Source organism: Typopeltis vanoorti, chromosome 5 (assembly GCF_054136105.1).
Source record: "Typopeltis vanoorti isolate ZY-2024b chromosome 5, IOZ_Tvanoo_1.0, whole genome shotgun sequence".
NCBI classification, from domain to species: domain Eukaryota; kingdom Metazoa; phylum Arthropoda; class Arachnida; order Uropygi; family Thelyphonidae; genus Typopeltis; species Typopeltis vanoorti.
In genome coordinates this window covers 103727368-103743724 of record NC_143553.1, presented here as the reverse complement: position 1 = coordinate 103743724, position 16357 = coordinate 103727368, and the positions used below count along the sequence as shown (strand labels likewise).

The 16357-nt window shown below is 36.3% G+C and overlaps 1 protein-coding gene across 1 annotated transcript in view; it reads right to left on the bottom strand.

The window, feature by feature from the left end:
* Nucleotides 1-16357, bottom strand: part of LOC150106702 (C-Jun-amino-terminal kinase-interacting protein 4-like) — a 713212-nt gene that overhangs the window by 516338 nt on the left and 180517 nt on the right. The window contains 2 exon segments of the mRNA XM_090393457.1: nucleotides 6007-6058; nucleotides 11500-11668. Of these exon segments, the coding sequence (XP_090249583.1) occupies nucleotides 6007-6058; nucleotides 11500-11668 (221 nt within the window).

Sequence of the window (16357 nt, the reverse complement as noted above, 5' to 3'; positions counted from 1 at the left end):
CCTGGCAAATAAGTCAGCTTTTCTTCTTAGAGAATACAGAGACAAATGTAAGAAAGCTAAACATTGTGTAAAACTAGCTAAACAAAAGTGATGGGAGGACTTGGGCAAGAACACGGAAAATAAATATCAAGCAGGTGGTAAGATATTCAGGAAGTTGTTGAAGAAGCTTAGAAATGGAGGAAAGAGTACTGTAAAAGGAATTAGAGATGATAAAAGGTGACATGAAAATGGGAGAAAAAGATATCCTTGAAGTATGGAGTAATTACTTCAAAAAATTGCTAAATGAAACAAGCAGTGATAGTACAGTGGTAAAAAACACTCAATAGGCATACAGTCAGGAATACATATCCATACCTGAAGTAGAAAAAGCCATCAAAGGCTTGAAATGTGGAAAGGCAACAGGAGTAGATGATATTCGACCAGAAATGCTCAAGTATGGTGGTATAAAAGTCTTACAGTGACTGCACTGCATAATTCAGAAGGCCTGGACAGAGGGACGAATTCCCAATGATTGGAGTAGAGCTCTAATAGTAGCCATATATAAAAAAGGAAATAAAACTGAATGTGAGAATTACAGGGGTATTTTTCTACTGAGTGTTCCTGGCAAGATTTATGCCAGTATACTTGAGAAACAGATGAGAAGAATTGTGGAAGAAAAGCTTGGTGAAGAACAAGCTGGATTCAGGCCATATAGAGGCTGTCAGGAACAGATCTTCTTTAAGACAAATAGTTGAGAAAGCATGGGAATATAACAAAGATCTGCATTTAAGTTTTGTCGATTTGGAAAAGGCATATGACAAGGTGTCAAGAGAGAAGCTATTCAATACTCTACAGTTATATGGTGTCAATGGGGCATTATATCAAGCAATACTTAGTCTTTATTTGAGTAGCAAGTCAGCAGTTAGAATTGAAGGAAGTACAGGAAGATGGTTTAATGTTAAATCTGGTGTGAGACAAGGATGTACATTATCCCCTCAGCTATTCATTATCTATATGGATCACATTATGAAGGAAAGTGGTATTAAACATGATATCAGAATTGGAGATGTTAATGTCAGCTCTTTGCTTTATGCAGGCGATGTTATACTTCTAAATAAATCCACTACAAGTCTGCAAGATTCCCTGACTAAATTGAATAACTGTTATAATAGATATGGTATGAAGGTTAGCAATAAAAAGACAAAGACAATGAAAATAGGTAGAATCGTTGAAAATGCCAACTGTGTTGTGAATGGAGAACCTGTGGAACAAGTAAAACATTTCAGCTACTTAGGCACGATTTTTAGTGAAGATGGTAAATTAAATATGGAAATAGACAACAGAATCAACAAAGCTGGTATGGTTGGAAGTCAATTGAATAAATTCATATGGAATAAGAGGGAAATTAGTCGGAACACTAAATTAGCCGTATACAAGGTAGTGTTCAAATCAGTTTTAACCTATGGATTTGAGAGCTGGGTCAGAAGGAAAACATCTGACCAAATACTAGAAGCCACAGATATGAAAGTCCTGAGAAAGATTAGAGGCATGAACAGATGGCATCAATGGCAGTATTATATTAAAAACGAGGATATTAGGAAAGAACTAGACATTGTCAGCATCCAGGAAGGCATTAGCAGAGTTAATCTCAGGTGGAATGGTCACTTGAACAGAATGGGCGAAGAAAGATTAGCAAAACAAGTGTTCTCTGCCAGGTTGGCAGCAAAGCAACTCTGAGGAAGACCAAGATATAGGTGGATTGAAGCGGTATGAGGTGCCTTAGACGATAGAAATATAAGATCTGATAATGTTGGAGTCTTGACGAGAAACAGACTGATTTGGAGGAAGATTGTAGATAGGAAGTTAGTAATGATATAAATTTTTCATGTAATACTATCATATCCTGTACACCCCTTGAGAGTACATGTCAGGAATTTGATGATGATGATGATGAACAGCTGTTGGAAAATATTTACTTTTTTTATCATTGTTTTATGTTAAGCAACCTCCTTAAGATGCTGTTAGCCATAAAGACAACAAAAGATTTCAAGGAGATGCATATAGTATAAATAAAAAATTTATATGAGTTAAAACCTGGTTATTTATTATTGCAATCTTCTTCATGTAGCTTCTTCAGTGAGAGGAAGCACCATGTCCTACCAGTTCTCTCTGTTGGTGGCTTTCCTTTTTATTTCTGCATAGCCATGTGATCCTGTCCATGATCTTATATCTTCAAGCCATGTCTTTCATATTTTGCCTCTTGATCCTTTTTCCATAATTTTTTCTTCTAAAACTGTTAGTATCCTCTGTACTGCTGAACCTCTCAGTACATGTCCTGCCAATCTCATCTTTCTCTGGATTATTTCCTGTAATAAAAATCTCTGTGTTCTCATTCACTGTAGGACATCTGTATTTGTCACATGTTCTGTCCATGGGATTTTCAGAGCTCTCCTATAGCACCACATTTCAAAGGCCATTATCTGTTGCATAATAAATTTAGTTTAATCCTTTATCCAGGTGTGAGCAAACAAAGTTTGTGCCTGAAAATATCTTCAGGACTGAGGTAAGGTAGTACAACACCGGGCAACTCGTATAGGAGTGATGTTAGCTTGGTCCGCCTTTGCTACGAGTTGCTCGGTGTTGTACTACCTTACCCCAGTCCTGAAGATATTTTCAGGCACAAACTTTGTTTGCTCACACCTGGATAAAGGATTAAACTAAATTTATTATAGTCTAACCAGTGAAAAATAAACTTTCAACATCTTTCTCTAAATCCAGGGTAATTTAATAAAAAGGTGGCACACCTTTTGGCAACTCCTATAGGTAAAGATGACCTTTCCATTGCTTCTGCCTGGTATCTCCACTTCTGGACCTGGTTCCCACTGAAGAGACCTCAATAAAGGTTGAAACTAGTCTGGGTAGTGGCCCTTCCCTTTAATGCATAACATTATACATATCTGCAAGGAAATGTGTTTTGTATTATGAGAGATACTGCAATAGGAGTGATGTTAGCTTGATCCACCTTTGCTATGAGTTTCTCGGTGTTGTACTACCTTACTCCAGTCCTGAAGATATTTGCAAGCGCAAACTTTGTTTGCTCACACTTAGATAAAGGATTGAACTAAATTTATTATAGTCTAACCAAGTGAAAAATAAACTTCCAACATTATCTGTTGCCTTACTCTCTTCTTGAATATCCAGGTCTCACTTCCATATGTGAAAATTGCCCACACTAATGTTCTTATCATTCTTTTCTTTGTCTCGATACTCACAGAACTTCTGAGCAGATCTTTATTTTTCCAGAATGCATCTTTAGCTATGGCTGTTCTTATTTTTATTTCTTTATCTTGCTTTTCATTATTGCAATCATAATATAATAAATTTTAATGCAACTAAATTCCTGCTATGTCTCAATTCTGATAACATTCCACTCATTAATCAAAATCAGATTTCTCTTCTTGGGATAATTTTCACATTTAGCCTATCCTGGCATAAACACATCGTCTCCTTAGCCTCTCAAAAATGCTTGGTATTCAATTTAATTCTAAACATTACTTCTTTTCTACTCAAGCCCTAACATTTTGTAAATCCCAAATCTGCAAAAAATTAGAATATCTGTTAAACACTTAGACGGCTATATACGTCTAGTACACATCTCAGAATATCGTTCTCACATCTGGGGTGTGTCCTCAAAAACTTACCTCAGAATGCATGTATGCATCCAGAAGCACCATCTTTCCATAATAGATGATCATTTCTCTCAGTGACTCCAACTGATTTCCCATTGATGGATTTCCCACAGATGCTCCATTTCTACACCATCTTTTCTATGGGTATTTCCATGGATGCTGCTCCAATGAAATGGTTGCCACTTCTTTCTAATACTCATGTATGGGTAGCTGCAGGTCAACAGTCATATATTGTTCACCTCCAGATTTACTGAACCAACTGCTCATCTTCTACCTTCATTCCTCTTATCTTTTGATCAGTCTTTCATACATCACTTTCACCAATGCACACAATCGCCAAATCGTCAAGAAACATACTAACAGATTTTCTTTCTTTTCTCTGATCACTTGCCCAAACAAGCACTGTCATGTTCTACACTCTGATACCTCTTGTGTGTGGGGTTGATAGGTTAAAAGAAGCATCCTTTAGATTAGGAAAAAAATGTTAAGAATTTTTAAATGTTTTTAATAAAATAATTTTTAAGCAGCATTAATCAGCACTAATCTAATCTTTTAGCTAATCTAAACTTATAGCAATCAAGTCTCGTTTCAACCTGCATCCCATTTTTAAATCAGTTCTCAGATGCAGAGGCGTAGCTAGGGAGGGGCAGTCTGCCCCGGGGCACTTCGAACCTTTTTTGAACTTTTGCAGTTAATTCTAAAATACATCTCAAGAACTCATTTCCAAATATTGTAATACTACTGTGAATTTTCCTCACAATTGCTGTAAGTGTTGCTAGTTGTGAGAGGAGTTTTTCAAAATTAAAATTGACTATGAATTACCTACATTACTATGAAATACACTTCAAAAATGTCATCGACGATTTTGCTAACAGAAAAGCAAGAAAAATAACATTTTAGATTTTTGAAATTAAGGTTTTACTTCAAAAATAAACATAGTGTTTTAATTTATTTCCCTATACATGGTTTGACTTTTTGTAGTATTTTTGGTGTGTATTGAGAGGGGCGGCAAAAGCTCTAGCTACACCACTGCTCGGATGCACACATTAAAATGGTTTGAACCATCTTAGCTTAGAGTTTTGGGTGACTTTTTTTTTTTTTTTTTTGTCCTACATTGCTTGATGAAATTAGCAAAACACTTAGAAAATGTGGTGTAACTTGTGCAGATGATGAACATGTTCTCTGTGTTTTTTTCTAGTATGTTCATCAGCTGCACTATAACATTTCTGGGATAGCAGACCATACCTTGGATAAAGATCACTGGATCCAATGAGGAATTAATCTCTTCTTTATACAGAAACAGACATACTTTCAGAGAGACTGTTCATGGAATTTGCCACAGCACTACAAAATTCTCCAAACCTAATTGATCCAAACCAACAATCTGGATATTGTCACCAAGATTTCAACACCATAGAGAGTGCAAGAGAGGACAGTAAGAGCCATTTCTTTGCACCCATGAAGATGGCTAAGTGACCAAGCAAAATACTGGTTTATAATTTAATTAGCTAAATAACTTTAGTTAGTTAGTTTAGTTGGTTGGCCGAGTGAGTAGCGTATCTACTCTCCAGCCAAAAGGCTGCGAGTTCGAATGCCACCGTGAGCATGGACGTTTGTGATTGTCTGTGAAAATACTAGTGGTGGTGGTCATCGGTAGATGGCGTTGGTGTAGATGATGAAGGCAGTTGGGGTTGGTGAAGTAGTGGAGATGGAGAGTTGTAGAGTAGGTGCCTTCCCTCGATGAGCCTTTGGAGTTCCTGGAGGTGTTACGTAGTAATAATAATAATAATAATTATTATTATTATTATTATTTTTAGATGTGTTTTCTCCATTAAACATCAACATCAGTATGATCAGTGGAACCAGAGAAGGGAAACCATTCTGAGTTGTGAATTCTGAAATCCCAAAGAAAGACAACATATCCTTTGAGTATACGCACTACAGATGATCAAGCTTCCCAAGCAGTGAATAGATAGTTGCAGACATTCATATCTCAAAGAAAATGATCTCATTTGTTTAGGTAATTATAATCAGTGGTAATGTGATGGCAATTACATTATTATGAGCAGTTCTTTTTCTAATATAGAGCAGATTCAAGCATAAAATAACAAATATGAGACATTTAAAAGAGGAATAAGTTTTTAAATAAATTAAAGAAAAACAGGCCTTGCATCTAAAAATACAAAAATCCTTGATGTAAATAACACTATAAATTCTAAAATTTATTCTAATGCTATAAAACTAAAGGTATAATAATTTTTTATGTCAGAAATTACCATTTAAGTTGAAGGGAGAAAAAAGAAAAAAAAAACTTGAAGTGTATGTTGATAAAACTTACTCTGTGTTGATGACAGTGGTCCAACAGTAGGAGATGAGACTGACTGAACATCCTGGGGGAGGGGAAAAATCAACAGAATTTAAAAAGTAATGACTGTTGCAACTAAACTACAAGGCATTCAGAAAATGTACTAAAATTTTATTATATTAGAATAAGTATACACAATATTTTGTATGGTGATTCTAAATAGAACCAACTTAACATCTGTTAGCACCCCGGATGAGCAGGAAGGTAAAAAGAAAAATAAACCTGTAATGTTAGATACACTATATTGACAAAAGTAGTTGAACACCTTATGTACCATGCAAATATTCAGGGAGTGTCTGCATAAGTCTGGTAATAAAAGGTGGAATGTGCTACATGTTGTGCACTGTACTAGATGTCAAGATGCCATGTTCAGCTAAAATGACAGACTTCCAATGTGGAATGGTAGTTGGGTGTCACATCAGTAGTCTTTCTGTCTGTGACATTTCTACCTGTCTTAGTATATCAAAAGCCACCACTGCTTATGTCATTTGTAGATGGAAAGTTGATGGTGCTTCTACACAGGAAAATGCCCTAGGAGACCACGACACTCATTGACTGAGACCAATAAGCTCTGTTTCTGAATGTTCAAGCATCCTGCACATCATTAGAAGTGGACCTCACAGTCAACCTGGAAAATGTTGGAGCTGTCCACAGACAGTTTCATGCCTTAGGTTACCATGGCAGAGCTGCTGGAAACAAGCCACACATCATCATCCTCTCCATGCCAAACATTTGGACTGGTGTCTTTCACACCATTCCTGGACTGTAGGTGATAGGAAAATGGTTCTGTGGAAAGCAATGAATCACATTTACAAATGTTTCACTATGATAATCATGTTTGGATCTGGAGATTACCTGGGAAAATTAAGTTTGGTGAAGGCTCATTAATGGTATGGGTGTGTTTCCGTTGGATGGGGGCTTGGTCTATTTGTGGACATGTTCAAAACTATGATATGGCTGCCTGGACACCTGGATAATATCATGCTTCTGACACTGTGGAAGCACTTCAGCAGTGACCCCTGCATGTTTCAGCATTACAATGCTCTATGCCATACTGCATTGCGTGTCCGAGACTGGTTTCCACAAAACAACATTGAAGTGTTGGACTGGCCAGCTCAGAGCCCAGACCTCAACTCCACTGAACATCTTTGGGATGAATTAGAATGCCAAATTTTCTCCAAACCACAGCGGCTGTCATGAGCATCAGCAATGAAGGTAACTTTGCATGAGGAATAGAAGAATATTCCTGTTGTCACAAACATTTAAGATAATAGTGATGCATGTGGGCAGGGAGAAAAGAAGGGACCTGTTAAAGTGTTTTTTGAAGAGTGTCTTTGCATTCATTGCAGCAAACAGCATGGAAAAAGCTGTATCAGAGATAGATGAAAAGGCAATGAGAAATTAGTTCATTAAAGTTTCGAGATGAATTGTGCATGATGGATGCTGATCAGTGCTCCTTGTGCTCTTACAGGATTAGAGGACAAGTTTCAAGAAACAAGCAATCAAGAATGAATGGTTTGGTTTGTTGGTTTTGATTTGATTGCAAAGAACTCTGTCTATCATGGCAGAATGGCTAAGTCTGTAAAAAGTTACAAACCTAACCATTCTGCCATGATTAGAATCTAAGAAAATCAGGACTGCATTAAAGTTTAGAATTGGAGAGGTCGATCTAACTTGCTTGCCATGTCATGAATGAGTCACTTGATAGATACTTGTAACATGTAAAAAAATTATTTGTTGGCTGACACATTTAATGTGGAGTTCCAGGCAACGACTGGAACACAAATCTACACAAAACATTAAGAACTGAGGCTCACAACATCGGTTTCCATGGTAAGACTGCAATATGACAGCCACACATTACCCAAACCAACATGCAGTGTTGTCTTCAGTGATACAAAGAGCATGTACAGTGGGACGTAGAAGCTTGGAAAGCTGTGTTATCGAGAAACAAATCATGCTACACCCTCTACCAGATAGATGGGTGTGGCAGATGCCTGGTGAACATCTCTTACCAGAGTGCATAACCCCAACTATGAAATCTGGAGGTGGCGATGTGATGGTATGGTCATGTTTTTTCTGGTTTGGCCTCGGAACTCTGTTTGTGGTGCCACGAACACTGAACTCCGAGAGATATCTGAACATTCTGGAGAGTGTAATGCTTCCTACTTTTAAGTTTGATGTGGTGGTATATCTGTAAAATATATTCCATGCTCTGTCTTGATCTTTTCTGGCTGCCTGGCACTCTGGGTTCCACTAAGGCTCTCGACGGAGTGGAAATCGAAATGAAGTTTTTGAAACTGAAACTGTTGCTGAGCAGACAATACAATCTGTTACATACTTCATTGGTTGCTACATTGATTGTTTGACTGACTGCTTCAGCATTAAATTTTGCAAGATGAGAAAAAGAATTCCAGTCGGCCTAGTTCATTTTCCATACACAGGCATCTGTTTAGGAATACATGGTTGTTTTGAAGACATACTTTGAGCAACAGGAAAATTATCACTTCTGTATATGTTCACTTCAACATCCTACATGATCAGTAGAAAAATTACAGCAGAGCAGCCCATAAGATCTCTTTCAGAATGCAAGTGGGTAGACGTACTGGAAGAAAGCATTCAGTCCATTATTCAAAAGAGAGAGAGAGGTCATTATTGTCAAGCATTCATTCAATGATACAGCCCTTTCTGTTTGTGTTGGCACTACCCCACAGTGTTGTGTCCATTAAAGTGGGTTCATGCATTTGCAAGATGAGGTTATCAAAATTGATTTCATTTAACTCAACACCCAGTGGAAAATAAATGAAACATACAGCAATAAGAAATTCCATGGATAGCCAGATCAGTACTGCTTCCAGAGCAGTATTAAGATGGACTTGTTTTAAAGAAGTATGAATGCTCTCTAGGATCACTAATCCACGATGAGCAGGATCATATCCAGTTCTGTCCCTAGTGAAATTCCTTCAGGTGGGGTCCTCATTGGATTTTAAATGTTTCTTGCAGAAAACAGAAAAGATTGTGTGTTTGCAGCTGAATTATGGAGCATTCATAATAACAATAATATCCACCCAAATGAAATGCTCAGTTATGAAGTTATAAAGGTTTTACTGTGGTGCACTGCATATTAAAAAAAAAAAAAAAAAGCTTGATCAAAACAATAACTGCCAAAAGCAAAGAAATGGTCAAACTTGGAGGTAATGAAAAGGAATATTCAAAAAGCTAGATTGCATTGAATTTCTGATGATTGGAGTAGAGCTTTCTTTTGTACTCATCTATACAAAGGGAAATAAAACTATGAATTACAGAGGAATTTCCTAGTGAGTGTTTCAGGATTTATATAAGATTTATACAAGCACACTTGGGAAGAAGTTACAAAAAATTGTGAAAGAAAAACTTGGGGAAGAACATCTAGATTTAGGCCAAATAGGAGGCACCAGAAATCAGATTTTCATTTTAAAACAGTTTAAAAATCATGGGTATAAAACAATGATCTATATTTCAGTTTTGTAGATCTGGAAAAGAGCTTATGACAAGGTGCAAAGAGAAAAGCTGTTCAAACACTGTAATTATCTGGAGTAAACAGGATATTTATACAGAGCAATACACAGGCTATATTAAAGTCATCAGTTAGAAATGAAAGAAATACAGAAAGATAGTTTGATGTAAAATCGGGTGTAAGACAAGATCACATACAGGATGGCCCAAAATGTACTTACCATTATGGCTATAATGTGTCGGTAAAGGTTTTTTTCCTAATTATACCAGCTAATTGCAGAGAAAATTGAATTTAAACTTGGTAGGTACATTTTGGGCCTACTAAAATGTACCTATCCCGTACTTTCCCATTTAATGGAGAAAGTACACCCTGTACTTTCTCCATTCTTATTCTTCATCTATATACCACATTACTGTTATCAAAATTAGACACCAATCTTCACAGCATGCAGATGATATTATGCTCTTAAATAAATCCAGTACAAGTCTTCATGATTCCCTAACTAAATTGAATAACACTGCTGCAACAAATTTGACATGAAAGTCTGCAGAGAAAACTATGAAAATAGGCAGGAACACAGTAATTATCAACTTAATTCTAAATGAGGCAATAAAATATTTCAGCTATTTAGGTACAATTATTAGTGAAGATGGCAAATAAAATATGGAAATAGACAACAGAATAAGCAAAGCTGATATAGTGTGGAGTTAGATAGATACATTTATAAAAATTAATGGAGAACTTTGTCAAAATTAAACTGATCATATACAAGAAAATATTTAAACCAATTTTAACTTATGGAGCTGAGAGTTCAGCTAGAAATAGAAGTTGATTAAAGCAGGATATCAGATATTAGAATGCTAAGAATATTAGTGGAGTGAACAGATGGCATCAGCAGCAGAATGATATTAAAAATGAAAATATTCGAAAGGAACTTGACCTAGTTAGCATTCAGGAATGTTTGAGCAGAATTAATTTAAGCTGGTATCATGACTTAAATGGAATAGTGAGATTGGAATGGAAGATAAAAGGTTAGCAAAACATGTTTGATACCAGTATGGCAGGGGAAAAAAATCAAGAGAAAGCCTATGATCTGGGTGGATTGACCAATTAGAAATGCCTTAAAAGACCAAAATATACAATCTGACAATGTTGAAGTACTAACAAGTAATGAATTGATTTCAGGGAAAACTGTTTATAGGAAGTTAATAATAATGTAAACTTAATTATATGGTTATACTATAAATTAAAAATACAAAGAAATTATATACTTGGTTTAATCCTTTATCCAAGTGTAAGCAAACAAAGTTTGCTCCAAAAGTATTTTCAGGACTGGGGCAACTCGTATATTGAAGCTAATGACTTCACATCACTTGCCTTAGTATTCCATAATGCAAAGCCCATATCCTTGCAGACAACATGTATAATGCTACACATTATTGAAAGGGTCGCTACCGAGATCAGTTTTAGAAGCTAATGACTTCACATCACTTATCTTAGTATTTCTTGGTACCTTTAATTTATAGTATAACCAAGTGGAAAAACTTCCAACAACTATCTCTAATCCAGAGTATTTTAGTAATAAGGTTTACTACCTTTTGACTACTTGTAAATGGAAATATGACTTCTGCACTACTTCAACCTTAGCATCACCTCTGGGTCTGGCTCCCACTGATTCGACCTCAATAAAGGTCAAAACCGGTCTGGGTAGCAACCCTTCCCATAATGCATAGCATTATACATGTCTGCAAGGATATGTGCTACTAAGGCAAGTGATGTGAAGTCATTAGCTTCTATATGCGAGTTGCTCCAGCCCTGAAATTACTTCAGGCGCAAGCTCTGTTTGCTTATAATTTCTTGGTATCTTTAATTTAATTATATGGACTATCATAATATCCTGTACACTTCTTGAGGTTACATATAAAGAATTTGATGATAAATTTTTACATCATGCACACATGCGCACATACCTGTAGCTCATTCTTTAAGCATTTATTAGGAAGTGAGCTCGATGTGTCAACAGACAAGCTCAAACTTGGAAATTCTAGGGGGCTGCTAACAGATTTTACAGGAGACTCTTCTGAATTCATGCTATACAAGGATCCACCTGACTTTAGCTGAGCATTATATGATCCCTGTCTGCAATTACAAACATTTTACATTAATACTATTCTTTTATGTAACAAATTTCAGAAGTTATGTTAGAATATCATGACCATTATAATTAATAAGAATTAAAAAAATATCACTATAACCATTAAATAAATAGTATGACAGACACCATGATGCGATGCAGCTAACATAACTTACCACGATATCCTAAAATGCAAGGACAGGAGGGAATGCTCTTTTAATGTAGCAGAGTACAAAAACAATAGTTAGCTCACTTGAAAGACTATACTGAATATCAGCAGCAGACCTTCAGGAAGCTGCAAATTATCATAGTCTTCCCTACTCATTGCCGGGTTTTTGTTTTTTGTTGTCTTGTTTTTATGTGGTTTCCCACCCATGAAAGGTTAATTGCAAACCTATAGTACATTTGTACAGTGGATAGTCTAAGGATTTTTTTTCCCATAATACTATCATTTTCTTCTTCTTTCACTACACGTTATTCCCACTTCCTATGCAGGGTCCACGTGTTACTTAGATGCGACTTCTTGTTAATACTACTCCCAACCGACCTTTCGCCTAGCCTGCCGCTGGGGGGGAATATATTTTTGACTATAGAAGCATATGTTCACGGGGCTAGTTTGTCGGCTTGCAGGCTATGCCTGAGGAAGATCCTCAAGTTCCTCACCTCTTCGACGGGAATCGAACCTGAGACACTCCTTCCCCAGGCATATGGTTGTGAAGCGAAAAGCCACTAGGCTAACCATATGCCTGGAGAAGGAGTGTCCCAGGTTCGATTTCCGTCTATTGTAGAGAGTGTGGAAATACTATGATTTAATTAATTTAATATTTCTACACTCTGCAATACCATTCCCTTTCTCCTCTTCTACTGTTCAAACAACCTTAAAACTATTAGTATGAAAGAATATACTTGTCACAAACTTACATATTTCTAAATACCACTCTCTCCTACCTACTCTACTATGCTTTTCAGAGCATTTTCCATCAATCTTCCCTGTTATCCAACAATTCTAGATATCACATGTTACTTAATCATTCCTCTCTGAATTTCCAACGTCCACACTCCTAGAAAATCAGGCAACAAAATCTGCAGAGTAATCCAGTTGTGATCTTGTTAAAATTTTGTATAATGAACCTTTCTGATTCTATACACCAATGTCCTCCTCATTATTTCCTGTTTCTCACAACATGTCCCCTAAATTTCAGCTCCTTTCCCACCACCATACCCAGTGCTTTATCTCTGCCACCATAACACAAGGTTGGGGTCTCACCTAGTCTGAGATCCCAACCCTGCTAGTTGGAAGCTTGAAGTGACTTGAAAAAAAGTTCTGTGCCTACCTTTAGCATAGGATTTCCAGATTATCTAATGCCTTAGCCATCCATGATACTAATGTGCTCTATGCTTACAACCCTTCATGTGAGTGGGATTATTAAACAAAACTCCTTTAATATATTCCCACAAATTACATAAACAATTAGTATAAAATTATAAATACGCGGGTGACCTGAAAAATTCTCGGCCTAACAATGAAAAAACGAATTTATAATTTCAAAATTATTTTTATTTTTCAACATAATCTCTCTAAAAACTAATACATTTATTCCAGCAATGCTCCAGCACAATTATCCCATCCCTGTAGTGGTTCTCAGTAAGATCTGCAAAATACCCCTCTACAGATACAATCACCCCTTGATTCGAAGAAAAACGCTGACCAGCAAGGAAGAGTTTTAGTTTCCGGAAGAGATAGAAGTCAGAAGGAGTCAAATTGGGGAATAGGGTGGATGTTCCAACAATTCATAGTGCAGATCCCTTCATTTTCCCCATTGCAGACAGGTGCATCGTCCTGATGAAAGATGATTTTTTTCTTCTGCAAACCAGATTTTTTCTCATGAATTTTTGTGTCTAGCCTGGTTATAAGATCGGAATAATATTCCCTAGTTATTGTTTTACCCTTTTCAAGATAATTAATATACAAAATGCCTTTAGCATCGCAAAACACCAATGCCATGACCTTTACTCCTGATGGAACCAACTTTGTCTTCTTTGGTGCTGAACAACTGGTTTCTGTCCACTGTTTTGACTGCTGTTTGAATTCTGGTGTGTAATGGTGAATCCAAGTCTCATCCATAGTAATAAATCAATGCACAAAATCAGTTTTATTCTTGTTAAAATGCTCCAAGCACTGTTCAGAGATTTTCATGAGAGTGTGTGTTTTTGATCTGCTGTGAGCAAGCACAGCACCCATCTTGCGCAAAGCTTTTTCATATGAAATTCATCATGCAAAATATATCCTACACGTTCTTTTGAAATGCCTATGGTCTCAGCAATTTCGCGCACTTTGACTCGTCGGTCATCCAATACCATATTGTGCACTTGATCAATGATTTCTGGTGTTGTTAACACTTTTTGGAGGTCCTTCATGTGGATCATCTTCAAGGCTGGTATGGGTATTTAAACTCAGCAGCCCATTTCTTAATTGTCGAAAATGAAGGAGAAGAGTGCTCATTAAGCTCATTTTGGCATTAAACCTTCTTTTACAAAGAATTTTATAACTGTGCACGATACTCAATTTTATCCATTTCAAGGTATACAGACAACACTTTTATTTCAGAAAGCTGTATAAAACAAACTACTTGATAGAATCACTTGCAATTACACATGGATGCTTATGACAGATGTCACAACTTAGAAAAAAAAATCATGCCGATAGTGTTGCCATCTATGGTTGAGGCCGAGAACTTTTTAGACTATTCTCGTACATGTGGTAACACTAAAGTTGGCAACAACCTAGCTCATTTATCCAAATAGCCAGCCTCTTCAAATCTTTTTGGAGGGCTAAATTAGCATTGACTGGCATGCAAAACTAAGCGAGAGTATCAGCATTTTATGCTGTAGTGAAGGAGTGTCTCCTCCTTGTTGCACTTGAAGACTGGAATGGCAGAGTTAACAGATGACCAAAATTTAATTTGACAATAGTAACGAAGGCATGACAGCAAACTATGTGACATAGTCCAAGCACACTCCAAGACAAAACAGAGAGGTGGCCAGTCACCATGGAAGACACAGGAACCTCACCATGTAACTTTCCATAGTTAACCATGAAACAGAGAACCATGACGGATTTAAGCAATAAAGACAAGGTTGGATCCTCTGCAACTTTTTTCTCTTGGAAACATTACAGGGAAGAAGAGAAAGAAACTGGGGAATGTAAGGCAGATACTATGAAAATAGTACATGAAGAAGATACCTTAAACCCTCCAGGGAGGGTATCTCCTGATCCTTCACATCAGAAAACCAAGAATCCTCTTAAGGCTTGCAACTTGGAATGTAAGGACCTTATATGAAGCTGGGAAGTTAGATAACCTAGAAGAACTTGAAGCAAGAAAATTGACATTTCTGGTATCAGTGAAGTCAAATGGACTAATAGCAGAAAAATAAACAGAAAGAGTCATTCAATTCACTCATATGGAGACAGTCACAGGAATGGAGTAGCATTTGTACCAAAAAATAAAATTGCCCAATCCTTACTTGGATTTTGGCCCATAAGTGACAGAGTAATTGCATTAAAAATTGCAGCTCAACCTTTTAATATTTTTATTATCCAAATATATGCACCTACTTCTGATTACTCAGATGAAAATGTAGAATGTTTCTATGAAGACATTCAAAATGCACTTAACAACACTAAATCAGGTGACATAACTATTGTTATGGGAGATCTAAATGCTAAAGTAGGCTCAAAAAAAGATCTCTTTCTTCAAGGGAAACTAGGGCCTGGGACACAGAAATCCAAGAGGAGAAAGATTAGTACAGTTCTGTGAAGAAAACAATAATGATTAAAAATATATTCCAGAATAACATCTTACAAGCCAAAACATACCTGGGGGCTGATATTGGATCAGACCACAACTCTGTGGTCATTAAAGCAACAATAAAATTAAAGAAAACAATGAAACCTATACACATTGAAAAATATGATCTTGGCTCCCTTAAAAATCAAGAAATACAAGATAAATTTTTAAAGGAATTAGCACAATTCACTGCTGTTAACATTCCTGATTCCACCAAGTATCCTTACCCTAAAGATGAGATTGAGGATAGATGGCAAAAATTTAAAGAGGGCATAAAAAAAAAGTCAGTAAAACAAACAATTCCCAATTTAGAAGATGAGTAATCCCTGGATGAATGACAAGATACTGAAAATGATGGAGGATAGAAAGAAACACAAAAATCATCCTGAATATAAGAACTTAAACAAAGAGATCAGGAAAGAATGTAGGATTGCAAAAGAACTATGGCTCGACAACAAATGCAAGGAAATTGAACTTTTGAAATTTTCTGGTTTTGAACTTTTCAAAAGCTCCAGGAATGGATGGAATTATGGCAGAATATCTAAAGGCTTTAAATGATAAGGCTATAAGATCACTGACTGACATATGTAACAAAATATACAAAACTGGACACCTGCCAAAAGATTTTAAGCACTTGACATTCTTACCAATACCTAAAAAATCAAAGACAATCAAATGTGAATAATACAGAACAATCATTCTGATCAGTCAGATAGCAAAAGTTATGTTATATATCATCCTAGAAAGAAATAAACATAAAATCAAATTGGAAATTAATGAAACGCAATCTGGTTGTCAGGAAAATAAAGGAACTAGAGAAGGACTCTTCAACATTAGAACTATTAT